This window comes from Plectropomus leopardus, chromosome 2 (assembly GCF_026936395.1).
Source record: "Plectropomus leopardus strain MGB_pleo_1.0 chromosome 2, ASM2693639v1, whole genome shotgun sequence".
Classification (NCBI taxonomy): Eukaryota; Metazoa; Chordata; class Actinopteri; order Perciformes; family Serranidae; genus Plectropomus; species Plectropomus leopardus.
In genome coordinates this window covers 12,243,056-12,259,016 of record NC_142177.1, presented here as the reverse complement: position 1 = coordinate 12,259,016, position 15,961 = coordinate 12,243,056, and the positions used below count along the sequence as shown (strand labels likewise).

The 15,961-nt window shown below is 38.8% G+C and overlaps 1 protein-coding gene across 2 annotated transcripts in view; it reads left to right on the top strand.

Annotated features, from left to right (window-relative positions):
* The window catches only part of cpne5b (copine Vb), a 144,962-nt gene that overhangs the window by 74,899 nt on the left and 54,102 nt on the right, over positions 1-15,961 (top strand). For both annotated transcript variants that reach the window (XM_042496425.2, XM_088085362.1), the window contains one exon: positions 13,716-13,779. In XM_042496425.2, coding sequence (XP_042352359.1) covers positions 13,716-13,779 — 64 coding nt within the window. The remainder of the gene's footprint in view (positions 1-13,715; positions 13,780-15,961) is intronic.

The following is a 15,961-nucleotide window of genomic DNA, read 5'->3' as shown; positions in this document are numbered from 1 at the left end:
TTTGTCAACACTTTATTGATGTGCTGTCCACTAACTTCAAGAAAACAGACATTTTACCAAATTATACCTCATGAAACTTGCATGTCATAGGTAGTGTACAGCTGGCACTTTGTCACATACCCTAGTCCTGGGATAAATTAATTTAAGGTAAATCTGCAACACTTATTTCTTTTTGGCTTATTAGTCAGTATGGAAGCAACAATAATTTAAAAACACAAATGCCAAAGAATTGAGTCCCTGCGCTTTTACTAATTGCTATCTCTTCTGTCATATTGTACTGAGAGAACCTTACCAAGGCAATTAAAGGGGGATGAGTAAAAAACAAAGGGGAGTAAGGTGAATAGGGTATCAGATTTGGTGAACAACCTCCCACGGAAAAGCCAAACTTATCACTTACAAAGTCGACACCAAACTTTCTGCAAAACCAACAGAAAACAGTCATGTTTTCTTTTTTTTTATTTTTTTTTTTTTAGCACCAATCATAATGTTTTGGAAATCTTTGCTATGTTCTATATCAGCACATGGTAAACACTACAGTGAAAACAGCTCATAGTGATCACATCTGTCCACATCAAATCGATCACTATGAGCAGATGGTATTATTATTATATTATTACTATCCTTTGTATTGTGAGAAAATGAAGTAATGCAAAGACAGCTTCACTATTTACTGAATTCTTTGAGCTTTTTCAAAAGGCAGTACAGCTGTTGTCATTATGTGGGATTTTACATCACCAGGCTTTATCAATCAACCACAAGTGCTTTTCACGTGTGCATTTGACTTGTCTCCATCACAACTATTTCTTGTTTTTTGCGTACACTACATAAGGTAGCCTGAGGAACACCAAGTTGCACTCCTGCATCCCGTTTTTGTCATTTTTGTCATAACCTTTGAGGAGATCATGTTTTTCATTAAGAGGAAATTACTCTTTTCTTTTTTCTCTTTGTTCTTACTGTATGGCGCTGCTACACCCCAAATTCTCAGTTTTGAGATCAATAAAGTATATCTATCTATCTATCTATCTATGATTTCAGCATGCATGCAGCATCAGCCTCAGGTAGCCAGCAGGAAGCAGATGGGTTACTGGGACGCAAATATTGTTTAAAGTAAACAAAATAGAAATACTGTGTTTTTAATGTTTTTCCATACGTTGTTATGTATTAAAGACCCAAAACGAACACTGTAAGTGCACTGCTTGATTACTATAAGCTTATTATTTAAATAGCATTTGTATATGATTCTGTCCCAAGCTTTTTGATACAAAAAAAGCGGTGGATCACTATAAGTGTGATCACTGTACATAGCTTCTCGTGTGTATGGTTATGGTTAGGAAGAGATTGCAGTATGGTCAAGGTATGGTTAGGGGCTGGAGAAAGCTCATACTTAGGTTTGATAGAAACACAAATGTTCACTGCTCATCTTCATCAGGACATGACCTCCAGTCTTTGGGATGGAAGTTGGACATGCTACACACCAATCCACCAACTTGAACTTTCCCTTACTTTCCACTTTTCTACATAGAGTACATATATATACTACTTCCTGTGTAGGCACGAAACATTAGTACATACATCTTGAGGTGCAGATTCATATGGATGTAGTCTGTGTATGATGTAGGGGCAGCGGGCTCTAATGATCCTAAAACACCCCCTGCATTATGTTAAACAGTGGCATAGTGGCGTATGTTACAACTCAGCGAGTGTTAAACACTGATACTGTATCTGTGGGCATCTGCAATGGGCAAGAAATTATACACTTCCTTTGGCTATAATTTGTTCAAATTTGTATGTGCCATGTTTTTTCTTTGCCTGCCTATCTATCTCTTTTACCTCTTAGACCCTTTATCTTACCCTTAAATGTCTTAAAATGTAGCTCTGTTTCCTTACTTTATTACAGTATGAGCTCCAATGCTTCACTAAAGCCATTAATCTTAAATGCTTAGTGAAATATTAAAGCCCAAGATGCCAAGTTTTACGATTGCACAATTACATCAAATGGAATTATTCTCGATGTCTTGGGTGTCTTTTTATATTTTCGCAGACTATTACATTTTTTGTACTTTTGAAATCTTGAGTTCTCACCTAGAATTTAAAGTTCTTTGTCTGAAAAACTTTTGACTGCACAGTATGACTTTTATATAATCCCATGCACAATGTGAGTATCCACATGTGGTTTGACTCATTGATTGGACAAAGAGAATCTGAGCTGACAGAGCCTAGACCCGCATGTGATCCTAAAATGATCAGATGATAAAATCTGCACCGACTCAACCGTACTGTAACCTCATCCAGGACTTGCAGTGAAACTAAAAAACACACACACCCTCTTCACGAACAGCTGCGTCAAATTTTCCATGTACAACACCCCACTTTTTTTGTTACTCATTGCCATTAAGATATATTGTCAGGCTCTAGCTTTTGCGATTTAAAGTTTTGTTTATCTGTACTGCATTTTTACATATTTTTAATGTTTGCCCATTCCAAACACAATAACCATAAACATCATCTGTGTTCAATGTGTTGCTTTCTTTACAAGACAAAGCAATTTGCAAAAATTGGTCAGCATAAGTGAAAATGAGGTTGCCACAAGTAGTTTTTGTGATATTATAACAACAGGACGCAGTATTCATCATCAGTAAGTGCCATCTAGAGCTGCAGCTTCAATTTCAGCACCCATTCACCTTTAAGCTTCCTAAAACATAATGATGAGCATTTGGTCTGTTTAAATGGCAGCCGATAATCACCACCTCCGATAGGCTCACTAAAGCACTCCTCCACGGGGCTTTTGCTTTCCTGCCTCCCACTCAGCTCTGTTCTCAGCAGTTTGTGGCCTGAAGATTGGTAAAAGCCACCAGGAGGCTGAACACTCTGCCTTCTTTTATTCTTGGTCAACATTTTAGATAAAAGCTGCAAAGTAGAATGAATTCTGTGACTCATGGGTGGGAATCTTGCAATGAGTCAAACCTGAAAAACACTGGTTCAGCTGCAAATCGCATACTGAATTCACTGTGTGTAACTTATTAAGAGTTGTGCTTCTTTGCTGAGTTTTTGTTACATGCATCTATTCTACCTACATGACATGAGGCAACCAGAACAGAGCAAAGGGGGAGTTTTTTCTGCAATAATAAGTCAGCTAACAGTGGTTTCCAGATGTTTCTGTAGGATAGTGAGTTGATTGGGGTACTGGGTGGTAAGGATGCCAGCTTTTGTAATGAAGCTTAAGTGTGAGAAAATTTCATCCAATGCACAGGTTTCCTCTGGAGAGCTTTTGCAACAGATGGTTGTCTATATGTGTCAGGTAAGTACCTGTCTTTCTTGTCTCAGCCAAATACAACCTGGAGTCATGCAGGTCCTGATTAGTAGACAGGAAACAATGCGCTAAGAACTGTGAATATACAGCGCTGTCTATTAGTGATTTTAAATCCGACTAATGCTAATTGTATGCTATTGAGCTTCTCAATGCCAGCAGAGCAAAGTTCCCTGCTCTTGATTAGTTAGATGATGTTCTGACTCTATTTGATGGGGTCATTGTCGTCCACGGCAATGCCATTACACGGTTGAGTGATCTTGCTCTTTTACCCGGCCATTGTTCTTCAGGCGTAAATGAGTACAAGAATTGAATCACTATCTGAAAGAATCACAAAAATTCAGCCGAAGGTGCAGATATTACCCAATGTTGTTAAGTGAACTGCCCGTCTCCTGCACAAGAACTCATCATTGTTAATGATGAGGTCCACGAGGACAATGTCATCTGCAAATGCTAATAATTTAACTGATGAATGGTAGGATGTAAAATCATTTTTGTGGCAGGAGTTGAGGTGGTAAACATTTTGCTGTGAGATAAGATCGAGTGGGAGGTATATGTCAGGTTCTAACTCGCTAAATTGCTTTCAAACTGTCAGACAATGCCAGTAGATTGAAGGATGAAGTACCCTCGGGCAACTTTCTACGGCACAGTTCTGACGTAAGGTATTGAGTGTGAATCTGAAGTTCATAAAATGTTACAGGAGCAAGGTACATTCTGGTGTCCAGAGATATAATCTAGGCCAGAGCTGTTTGTGTAACAGAATGAGTCTCCTTGTATACAAACTGCAGTCAAACAATAGAACTGAGACATATTCAAAGGCAGCACACAAAATATAGAGCCTCATTACGTCTGAGCTCAGTGGTGCTGGCCTGAAGTGAAGAGGGTGGCAGGTAACCTTTATTTTCCTCTAGATCAGAAAATAGTTCCTGAGATACTTAAAAAGAAAAACACTTTCAAGTGACTCAGGTGCTCCTTTCCTATCATTTTCATATTTATTCCCCAAAATGGAAACTACAGTGGCTTTACAAAACCACTCGACTCACAATCTTAGAATAAATCCGAATAGAAATACCAACAAAGAACAACGCTGAAAACTCTGATTAGTGGTATCTGATGTAATCCAACAAACGTGCAACAGATCACAAATATCCGGCAATGAATTTTAATTTAAAAACTGCCTCTCTAAACATTTTGCTTGGTACTCATATCCAAAACATCTGTCCAGATTTTAGACATTAAAAACTAAATAAAGTAACAATCATAGTGATTTGGATGTGTGAAGCCTTTTCTACTTTTTGGTGTCCTTGCTCACATGCACCCCAACTCCCTCCTTTCTTTCTTATTCTTGTTTTGCTTACGTTTTTTTCTTATACTAGAATAACACCTGTTGGAAACAATTTTTTAGGAATATCATTTGCAGCTTTTGCAAAACGGAAACACCTTCAAGAGCGTCTTTGCTGCACTGTCCTTTAAAGACTAAATTCTTTTCAAACTTTTCGCCCTTCTCTCTCAGTTCAAACCTCTCATTTTTCTTTGTTAATGAATTTCCCAGGCCCTCAGACGAGCTGTTGAACAGTGAATCAATGACGGGCTATTCTTTACTGTAGATGCATTTGGTAGAGTGCTCTTCTGGAAGGCCTCCAGCACAATGTCACTCTCAAGAAGTCTGATTATGTACAATGGCCCTTGGCCTGGACATAAGCTTTTATGCTCTGTGTTACTCAAATGCTTTTATGCTTCGATTTCAACCCTTGTTTGGCCAGGGAGAGTTCCAGTTATATTCATTCATGTATTAAAGTGACAATCTAACTGCAACTTTGATCCAGATTTTGTTGAATGTAAAGACTAAATGTTAAAGGTTCCATGTCAATCATGAATTATTCCCTTTAAAAATGTTATTGGACATCTGAACAAACTGAGATTAAACTTTGTACAAACATTCATGTTTCCCAGAGGATTAATCTTACTCTGATGATCCCCTGAGCTTTCCTGTATGCCACCATGGAATGCCATTTGAGGCTTTCAGTAAAAGGAGCGTTGACAACGTTTGGATGGACTGCCACAAAATTTGGTTCATTCATGTCTCATTCAGGATAAACTGTAATATGTTTGGTGTTCCTCTGACTTTTCACCTTACGCCATCATTAGTATAAACTTTTCCTTGAATGGGTTAGTCCACAAACTCATGCAATCACATATCGGTCATATGCAGTATTGTCATGGTAGCTGATGAGTTGTGTGTACTACTAGGTAGATGGAAGTGGGTATACTCTCCTATATATTACATTGTTTGCGCTGCACATCATTACTTCAGCCTAACAAACAACATATGTGTGCTGCTGGTAAAAATGACCTATGTGGTAGGGACATTCTCAAGCTTTTTTTGTCCTGTATTTCCCCCAACCATTATATTGCCCAACCCCCCAACAAAACCCTGCGCCCCTCCTGAAAACTCAATTCAGTTTTATTGCATTTTATATATAGCACCAAATCACAACAAAAGTCATCTAAGGTCACTTTTCATTTAGAGTAGCTCTGCATCATGTTTTTGTTTTTATTATTAGATATACTAGGTATACTTTTGTCATTTATCTAATTTATGTCTCTACTACATAGCACACACACACACACAGACAAAAACACACATGCACATACACTCACTGACAAAGACCGACAGTCTTAATAGCCAATGAGTAAATCATTAATGGCGAGACATCAACCCCAACTGTCTGAAAAGCACATATCTACATTTTTTAGATGCACACAAGATAAAAACTAGCATCAGTGGCGAGGGTGCAAACGTTAGCGCTGCTGCTAATCAAAGTACCAGCGAGTGTAAGCAGCTCTCTTGCTGCTGGTCCAAGTCCCAAACAGAATACTACCAACTTTCCTGCTTGAACTGCATCCCCTGACAAACAGCTCTGGACTCACCACAGGATGACAGGCTTTGATCCAACTTGGCTCTCAGAAAGGAAATACTCCTCCTGGCACTACGAATAAATAAATAAATAAATAAATACATAAATAAGCTATCGACGAATACAGTCTATAGAAAACGAATAATTAACCAAATTTCTTTATTGGTTGGTAATATGAGCCGAAGAGAGGGCTCCTCATTCTAACAAGCAAAATACTTGTTACAACGAAATAAGTTTGTTTGTCACTATACCTAGTACATTCCCTATGTTGTTATTATGAGAAGTGTCAAACCTGAGCTTGACAGTAAAACATTTAAGGATAAATCCAGCAGAATTTCATGTGATAAATATTACAAATGGATAGTTACTTTGTGATGCTCACATAATGACATAAGAGAAATAAATGACATGGTTGAAAAATGGGATCTTAATGCTATAAACAGTAACACACAAGAGAACGCCTAAGAGTAGCTACCAAATAAGCTCAGTAGTTACCTTCCTTTCAATCCTCCCTCCTTCTCCTCCTCATGTCCCCCTTGGCAAAATTAATTTAGCCGTTCCTTATTCACAGCGGGTTTATTAGTTTGCTTTAGTCTTTGACTCCCTTAAGATTTCTTTAATTACAGATTCTCACCACTGTGAACTAAAAATGGTGTGTCTGTATGTATGTGGTGGTTTGTGAGTGTGTGCCAACATGTCAGGGGGTCTTTATGCTTTGAGGAATTTGGTGCAAGTGTAATTTCTAGGTTTACATGTTCCTATGGGCGTTAATATTATAATATCAGTGTTCAAGTCTGGTTGTGTGCGCGCGCGTGCGTGTGCGTATACTCGTCTGTCAATGTACAAGTCTCCTTTGTTTAATATCGGAGGTTCAAAAGCACTCGTGTGTACCCTGTGGGTCTTTGAAGCCTTGCATTAATGGATAGGTTATATTATGCATGCACCACTTCTTTTACTCTTCTAAGACAAAAAAAGAAAGAAAATCTTTCTTTTCAGGTGTCCTAAGTTATTGCAAAAAGAGCTTTCTAATTTGCCCAGGTGCAGTTCAAAGAATAAAACTTCCTGCCAGGCTGACACATTTATTAGATTACTGTTTCAGGTTTTCAGTAATATGAGGGAGCAGTATCTCATGTGGCACCCTCAGGAGGTCTATCCTCCGTTGCTGTGGCAAATTATAAATCAAGTCTGAGTCTCAGTCTCTTCTTTATGCCTTTGCAAATCAATAGCAAGGTGCAAATGAGATCTTATTTCATCATTTTCACCTTCTTCTTCCAATATTTTCTTAGACAACGACATGGTTGGGATTTTTGGCATGCACAGGCATAAAAGAAATCCAGCAGGAGACCGATTGCAGTTTAACACCAGCTGATTTGTTTTCCTTTCTGTGAGTCATCAGCAGAAATATGAATATTATATTTACAAAATACGGCTGTTTTAAACCTTTGATACAGAGAGGGAAAGATCCTGATGACTGCTCCTAGCACACACATCTATAGAACATACACCTGTAGCGATGTATTGTATACTGAGGTAAAATACACATACTGAGATATATACTTATTGTATAGAGTAAGGCTGCAATGATTAGTCAAAAATCACTCATTAAATATATTTGTCTTTGATTAGCCTGTCAATTTAAAGCAAAAAATAATAATATTACCTAATTACAGGCAATTTGCCACACTTTGTCTGATGTCAGCATTCGTCAGCTGGTGGCCTCTGGGCTGCATATGGCTCGCCAAAGCTTCCTATCTGACCTGCAGAAAACAGATAAATTCTTAAGATTTTTATTATTAGCTTATGATTAGCCCAAAGCCGGGTAAGATAAGGCTACTAGAAAATATCACAGGTTATTCGTTTTTAATAACTTACAGAAACATTTGGTGCAATAATCCACCTTCCAACTTCTCTTCCCCATTCTCTGTCACTCTTTCTCTCTCTCTCTCTCTCTCTGTCACACACACATACACACACACACACACACACACACACACACACACACACACACACACACACTGCAGTGCTCAGTCTGTGTCTCTGTCCTTTTTCTGTCCTCAGTCCTGACAATTGTATAACTATAATGCATAAAGGTAGCGGATTGCGATTGGTCAGGTCGGGTGGGGCTTGGGTGGTTGATTAATCCATATTTTTACTGGTTAAGTTTAAAAAGGTGAGGCTGAAACCAATTTCTGTCTTATAAATGGAATACAGCCCATGCCATATATTAATGCAAGGACAGGGACAAAGTCATAGCTCTTATTTTACATTTTGTTTCATTTTTCCCTACATGCTCTTATTTAACATTTCCTTTTATTTTTTGCACATGCTGTTATTTAATTGACAGCGCCCAAGTGTCTGTTTTGAAAAATTCTGGCCCTCAGACAAATAACTCTCGTCTTTTCTGATGGTAAATTGGTATGTCTGGGTTTTGAACTATTGGTTGAACAAAAAGACATAAAGTTTGGCTTTAGGCAAATTAAGATTTTCATATTTCACCATTTTCTTACCATTTTTACATATATTTACCCTTCAAGGGGAATATAATATATCATCAGTCAATAACAATACTTTGGTTGCAAGCCACCTGTCGCTTTACACTGTGTTGTTTATTGTATCTGTGAGTGCTTTGCTCTGCAGCTACTGAGAAGCCAGAGCATTCTCAGTACAGCATAGATTCACTTGTGTAAGCCAAACTTTTTTTGTCAGTTGATTTTAGCTTTTTAGTTGCCTTAAGATAACATGCTAGTTCTGGAATAAACCGAGAGGGAATTGATTTGGCAACAGGAGGTGAAGGAAGAAATGAGTGCAGGAGGGTGTAGATACAGAGTCATTTGTCTTTTGAAAGCTGTATTTTTGAGCCGCTGGGTGATGGGGTGCCCTGTGTCTATAGTATGTGGTACATGCAAGATTTTAGGTGAGGAAAAAACACTTGTGACCAGGATGGTTTCCCCACCTGAAGATCGATGAAAGTCTTTTACTGTATAGATCAGTGATATCCTTCTTCCGCTTAAAAACACACACACCTCTGCACAAAGAGCAAAAAGCACTTACACACAGCTGGAGAACACTTTCTCCAATCTTTTGACCTCAGCATGTTGAGCGCAAAAGCGCGAGTCCATCAAGTCAAGTCATCAATCACTTGTAAGAAACTGCAAAGAAATTTCAGCTGAAAACCTCACCATTACTTGTGTAGTGTAGGGAACATCTTAACTGTACTTAACATGCAACTTTTCCTCTGAATTGTCAAGAGCATACAGCATCCACCTGATATATTCAAATATTTTGGGTCTCCTTCAATAATAGCTTCTCATTTGCAAAACATTTTAGTACTACTGTGTTTGCCAAACACATCTGGGAGGAAATAAAAAAGCTGCCTTGAGTACATGCACTGACAACAACCTTCTGCAAAGACATTGTAGTTAAGGCGTTTCGGTGGATGACTGGGCACACTGCATCTTACGCAGAGTTAGATTAAAACTAACAAACACTTGGTTAATAAGGTTAGAGAAAAATAATGTTCTCATTTTTTTAAAGTTGATGCCTTAATGCTTCAAGTAAGCATTAAATTTTTTAATACTTGACAAGGACTCTGATCTTTTCCAAAAAGCACCTAAAACACACCAACAATTTCTTACATATACAGTCAGTAATAATAATGGACACTGCAGTTTGGGACAGCGCAATCAGTACCGCAGGCATTGCACTGGACTGACGTGGTGAAGATGGAGCTTAGCCAAAAGTCAAAGATCTCGATATATTAGTGCATCTATATCCCAACCCTCACCTCTGGTCATGAGCTTTGGGTAATGATCGAAAGAATGAGATCATGGTTACAAGTTGTCGGAATCAGTTTTCTATGTAGGGTGGCTGGGCTCAGCATTAGAGGTAGGATGAGGAGCTCAGACATTCGGATGGAGCTCGCAGTAAAACCACTGCTCCTTTATTTTGAAAGCCGCCAGTTGAGGTGGTTCTGAATGCCTCCTGGGTGCCTCCCATTTGAGGTTTTCTGGGATGTCCAACTGGTAGGAGGCCCTGCGGAAGACCCAGAAAACGCTGGAGGGATTACACATCTAATCTGGCTTGGGAACTTCCCCAGAATTCCCCATGAGGAGCTGGAAGGTGTCGCCTGGGAGAGGGATGTCTGGAGAGCTTTGTTGAGGCCTCAACCCCTGGATAAGCGGATGGATGGATGGTTGTCATGTTTTGCTGTATACTGTGCAATATTCAAAATGCATGTTGCAAAGTGCCACACATTTCAGCTGCATTTAGAATACCATATTGATGTTGAAAACTGTGATTCATGATTTCACATGGCTTTTGTAATATATGTAATATGTCTTCAGGCAAAGTTTACTCTTCTAGATTAATTTGTGCTCAATTTTTACAGTTTTCAGAGTTTTTACTTACTTTTACTAGTCATTTACTAGGCTAGGTTTAAACATCCATTTTAAACGTTAGGGAATTAGTCATTAATAACATCCCTATTTCTTTGGACTTTGAAAGGAAGGCCCATGCAGGCCACCCATGACCACAGTGCTGCTCTACATAGAGCACTTTCAAACTAATAAGGCACATTCCTCTTACTGTGGCACAAAGCTGATGAATGGGGCAATTAACACACTTGCAGAATGACCACATTAAACTTCACAGTCCTCTGGTGGGGCAGCTAATGGTCTTGGAGATCTGACACACTGATATCAGGCAGATAAATGAAAGGTGATACATCTGAGGGGAAACATGAGAAATGTTTTGTTAATGTTGTTTAATGGCTCCCATGGGCCTTAAGTGGCAGCATATTGTACTCATACTGATGAAAATGGTGGGATGGACTTTGCCTAGATACAATATAATTCAACTCAGGCTTTCAAAACAACACAATATATCCAGAATGCTATGCAGTACATACGCAAATAAGAAAATAGACTTCAGTGACAAAAGATCACAAGCTCATAATTCACATAGACACACACACATGCACACACACAAACAACCAACCAGGCAAACAAAATCAAGCTTGGTTAAAGCTATGGGGGACTGACACATTTAGACCCAAACCTAATGTAGCAACAGACAGGCCTGTGGCCAGATGATCTCATGACTGTGACAGCATGGTATGATGGTAGGAGTTCACTAATGTAAGCAGGGATGAGACTGTGCTCTGCAGAATCCAGTGAAGAGAGGAGGGAGTTTGAGTAGGATGGTCTCTTTCTTGATCATGTTAAAAGCCTTGGCGCAGCATTGTGAACAAGCTGGAGACTGAATTAACAGGTCTGAGTGATATAAAGTATAAAGAGTTGCACTAATGAAGGCTGGATGGAAATGAAAGTGTTGATGATTTTTTTCTAAGTCAGACACACACATAAAGGATCCTGATTGAAGCTGGATTTGCCAAAAAAAAAAAAAGTGATTATCCAACTTTCCCAGATTTTGCCTTCACAAACAGACGAGGTTTGGTGTAAACACACAGGTATTATCATCAAGTATTTTAAGGTAACGTAATTTCTTGGCAAAATAAATTCATTAAAGGTATACTTTGCAGAAACTGGCGGTGATGGTTTGTAAACCGTATCGCCAGCAAAAGCGTGGTGAAAGTCAACAGATTCACCCTGATTTTGTGACAGGCTTTAACCGTTGGGCATTTGACCTCATTATATTTGCATTTTGTCTGGCAATGTGTGAAATTTTTGTAGCTTCCTCTTGAAAGTATGCTGCTTATGATTAGGAAACTGGTTGCTACCTTTTTCTAAAACACTGACTCTAATTCAAGTAGATCTAGCTGTGGCTGCAGACAGTCAAACTATATGTTTTGTATATGTTTTGTTGCTAACTTGACAGTTAGCAGACCTAAGAGAATTGGAAAGATTTTTTTCCTGCTAACTCTTTATTGAATAACATGATGTGTTGATTATCCGGAAATAAAATGCTATGGGGCAGTAAACAACTCACTGCAGAGAAAACATAAGACCTTGGGAGAGAAATCTTAAGTTATTAATACAGCTGGTTAGTGTGTTTGCAGACAGCTCACTAGCTACAGCTTACTTGTACGACTGGAACTTTGGTGTTATGGACTGGTTTTCTTTCATCCATATAAAAAGCATAATGAAAGCCATGCATGTGTATTATGGCTTTAACACAAGGTAAATTTGTGTGTCAGGTACAGGTTTTCATCACTGAGGCAGTGTTTTCTCTACTTCTTTTTTTTTCAACTTACAATTTCTCAGATTCTGATAAATTAATTTCATTGGTATTACAATTCTGTTCGACCTGTCACCTTGACCTGACTAAAGCACTGAGGACATTCAGTACTCCTCAAGTGTGATAAGCAAGCTGAGAGTGAAGCTTTTGATTGCCTTTCTCATCCTCAAATCTTCCCATCTCTTTCTACTTTTGATTTTATCAAATGGTTTTATTGAAATTAATTTAAATACAGATATGAATAAGCACATAACCTCAACCTGAATTAGATGATAATGCTGCAAACGGGATGTCAGGGTTACTGGCATTTTGCCCGTCTCGTAACCGTCCTAAATATAAAACACAAATACAAAAAGATAAACCCACATAATAGTAGGAAAAAGATAAGTGTTTGCCAAAAGGTACTTTAGGATGTACATTACTGCCTTTCAAGCCTTATTGGACATTCCAGAAAATGTGTGATCACCAAAAACATTAAATCGAGTAAAAATTTATAACAGTGGCTTCATTAGATTAAGAAACTGAGAGGAAAGGTGATTAGATGGCTCTCGCCATGCAAGACACTGAGCTATATGAGCTGAGATGTATCATTTGAAAATCTAAAGTAATAAACTAGAATATTTCACTAATACTTTCAAAACTCAACACTCCAGCTATTCACACATGAATATGAATTGACAATTTAACATATTTGGCATCTTGGAGGATGGGTAAACTGTCCTCGAAAGGCTCATTGCCCAATTCATCATAAAACAAACATCTGTGGTACTGGACCTTTGCCCCATTATCAAAAACTGCCGACCTGTTACAATAAAACTAGAGATCAATCTACCCAAGCAGGGTAGTTAGCATTGTAGGATGCTTACCAATCAGCTACCATAAAAAATAAAATAAAATAAAATAAAATAAAATAAAATAAAATAAAATAAAATAGAATAAAATAAAATAAAATAAAATAAAGTTTACAGTACATTACCATAAATTATAGCTAAATTCATCTAGGGTATCTTAAGTTATGTATCCTGTTGAGTAATATTTGAAAAATGTATTATAATAAGAAAAAAAAAAGAAAAAAAACACTTGAGTGAGACTTCCTCTAAATGTCAAGAAATGCCAAGGATAAGCTACATCAAACTGACTTTTAGTTGTTAAGTATAGTCAGAGGGACTAATTCACAGTTGGTAAACACTAGAGTGGCCTTTAATGATCACTTAAGAGCCAAGAGTGGACAAACAGAAGATGTGTTTCCTTTCATTTCTTTTAAGCTCTTATTGTTTTCTCTCTTTACTCCACAGAGGGATCCAGGGGAAGAAATGTGGCACTATCATCCTGTCCGCAGAGGAGCTGAGCAATTGTCGAGTGAGTAAAGCATAATAATCTCCCCAGCCAAACACACATTAGCAGGCAAACATCTGTCAACGAAGCCTGGTTAAACAGACTTTGCACAAAGTGGATTGAGCAGGATAGAGGCTTAAAAGGGCAAATAAGCCACAGACAAAGGAAACTTCCTGTTAACTTTGTCAAACTCACACTGACAGTTTCTTTTTATGTTGTGCTCATAACCACATAGATTTTGTGTTAATGCTTGTAATTTTACAAAAATACAAATATTGGGCTTTTGTTGCTTAGCACTTGCTATGTCTTATGTAAACTGAAAGGTCAACATGACAAAAAGGCCAAATCTCTGAGGTATATTGCAGTCTGTGCTCTCGACAGCGCCATGTTCAAAAACCTGAATACCAGCTAAACTGCTCTTTACAGCGGGGACATCTTGTTCTCAATCCAAAGTCATCAAATACCACCAGTTTGTCTGTGATTTTGGTGTAAGATATCAACACAAGATGCAGTGGTATGATATGCAGATGGGCAGCGTCAGTTGATAACATGTCTGGACAGAATCTGTGGCGGCCATATGATACACTGCAGGACGGCACTGGACTGAATTGCTACCGGGAATGACATAATATAAAGAGCTGGAAGGTCCCTACAGGGGAAGACGGGAGTGGTTGTGGATGGGTCGAACAAATACCAGACTTCTAAACCTAACCACCTGTGCCTTTGTAGTGTAATTCTATGCATGTGCTTTTATTGTAGTCCCGGCGTTGGTTGCCATGTGCGTTTTTTTACTTAAACGTAACAACGTGCTTTTGTTGCCTAATCCTAACCTCATGCTTTTGTTGGCATTCCGGTGTTGGTTGCAGCATCCCATAATATCAGCAGCAGATGCAGGACACCTACAACGTAATATATAGACGCAAAAGTCCACTGACAAAGCAACGGTATGTGACAATATGTGATGAAAACATGTTGGCAGAGAATATAATCGCAGTAGTAAAAAGTTTTGGAAGTGAGTTGAATTAAAAATGGCCATTAGTGAATAAATACCCAATTATCAATTCAGCTAAGGAGAAACAGCATTAGCTTTGCACCATTCCCTGACATCTCATTTCCTCTTTTGGACCTCCATGGACTCTATAGCCAGACGTAGTGGGCTCTTCTCCTCATGTGATCGTTCTGTGGCAATTGCCCCGGGAGCCATCGCTATCCATGCTTGCTAAAAATGGCTGATGTGATTGTGATGGTCAATCTGTCTCTATTCCTTGGTGTTGCATACTAAAGTATGTTGCCAAGCCTCTGCACAACAGTTTACCCCCAGCCCCTCCCCACATCACATTGAAAAAATATATTCTGGCTTAGGGGAGGCAGGCGGAAATCAAGGAAGCCCAAAGCTTTTAAAAGGAAAAAAAAAGTTATTACAATGTGAGGTATCAGATAAAAAGTATTTGGTATCTGAGCTGAAACTCAGGTATCACAATGGCATGTATCTATTTACATACCTATCCATCTATCTACCTACCCACAGTACCCATTACACCCATCACACCCAGACACTCACACACCTCTCAGAATATAACAGACAGGGCAGCTGTTCTCACTCTGCCAAGGGTCCCCTCGTCTGATGAAATGCCCCAGGAACATGATTTGGTGGTTGCTGCCTGTCCCCTCAACCAACACTGGTATAAAGCTTTGGATGTTCCACTGGACTACCAGCATGCACATTACAGGAGGATACTGAAAAGCAAGGGAGTGCAACAGAGCAAAGAGCACTAAAAGAGAGTGAGAAAGAAAGAAGAGGAGTGGAGGAGAGAAGAAAAAAATGGCACAATGAAAATGAAAGAGCAAACTAGCAGTTATCAAATGGAAAGAAACACAAATTTGTGTGTGTGTGTGTGTGTGTGTGTGTGTGTGTGTGTGTGTGTGTGTGTGTGTGTGTGTGTGTGCACGCACGCGTGTGTAGAGAGAGAGAGAGGGAGAGAAATAGTCAGTTAGAAACAGATACAAAGACAGTGAAGTGAATCAATAGAAAATTACTTCATGTACCAGCTCTCAGCTGTAAGAACAGGCTGGCTGATGATAGTGTGAGACCGAGCGGTGGTTAATTAAAACGCAGCACTGCCTGACCTTGTCCCCTGTAGACCATGACACACACACAGAGGCGAGCATTTGCATTCACACAGGTGTACACACAAACATGCACACT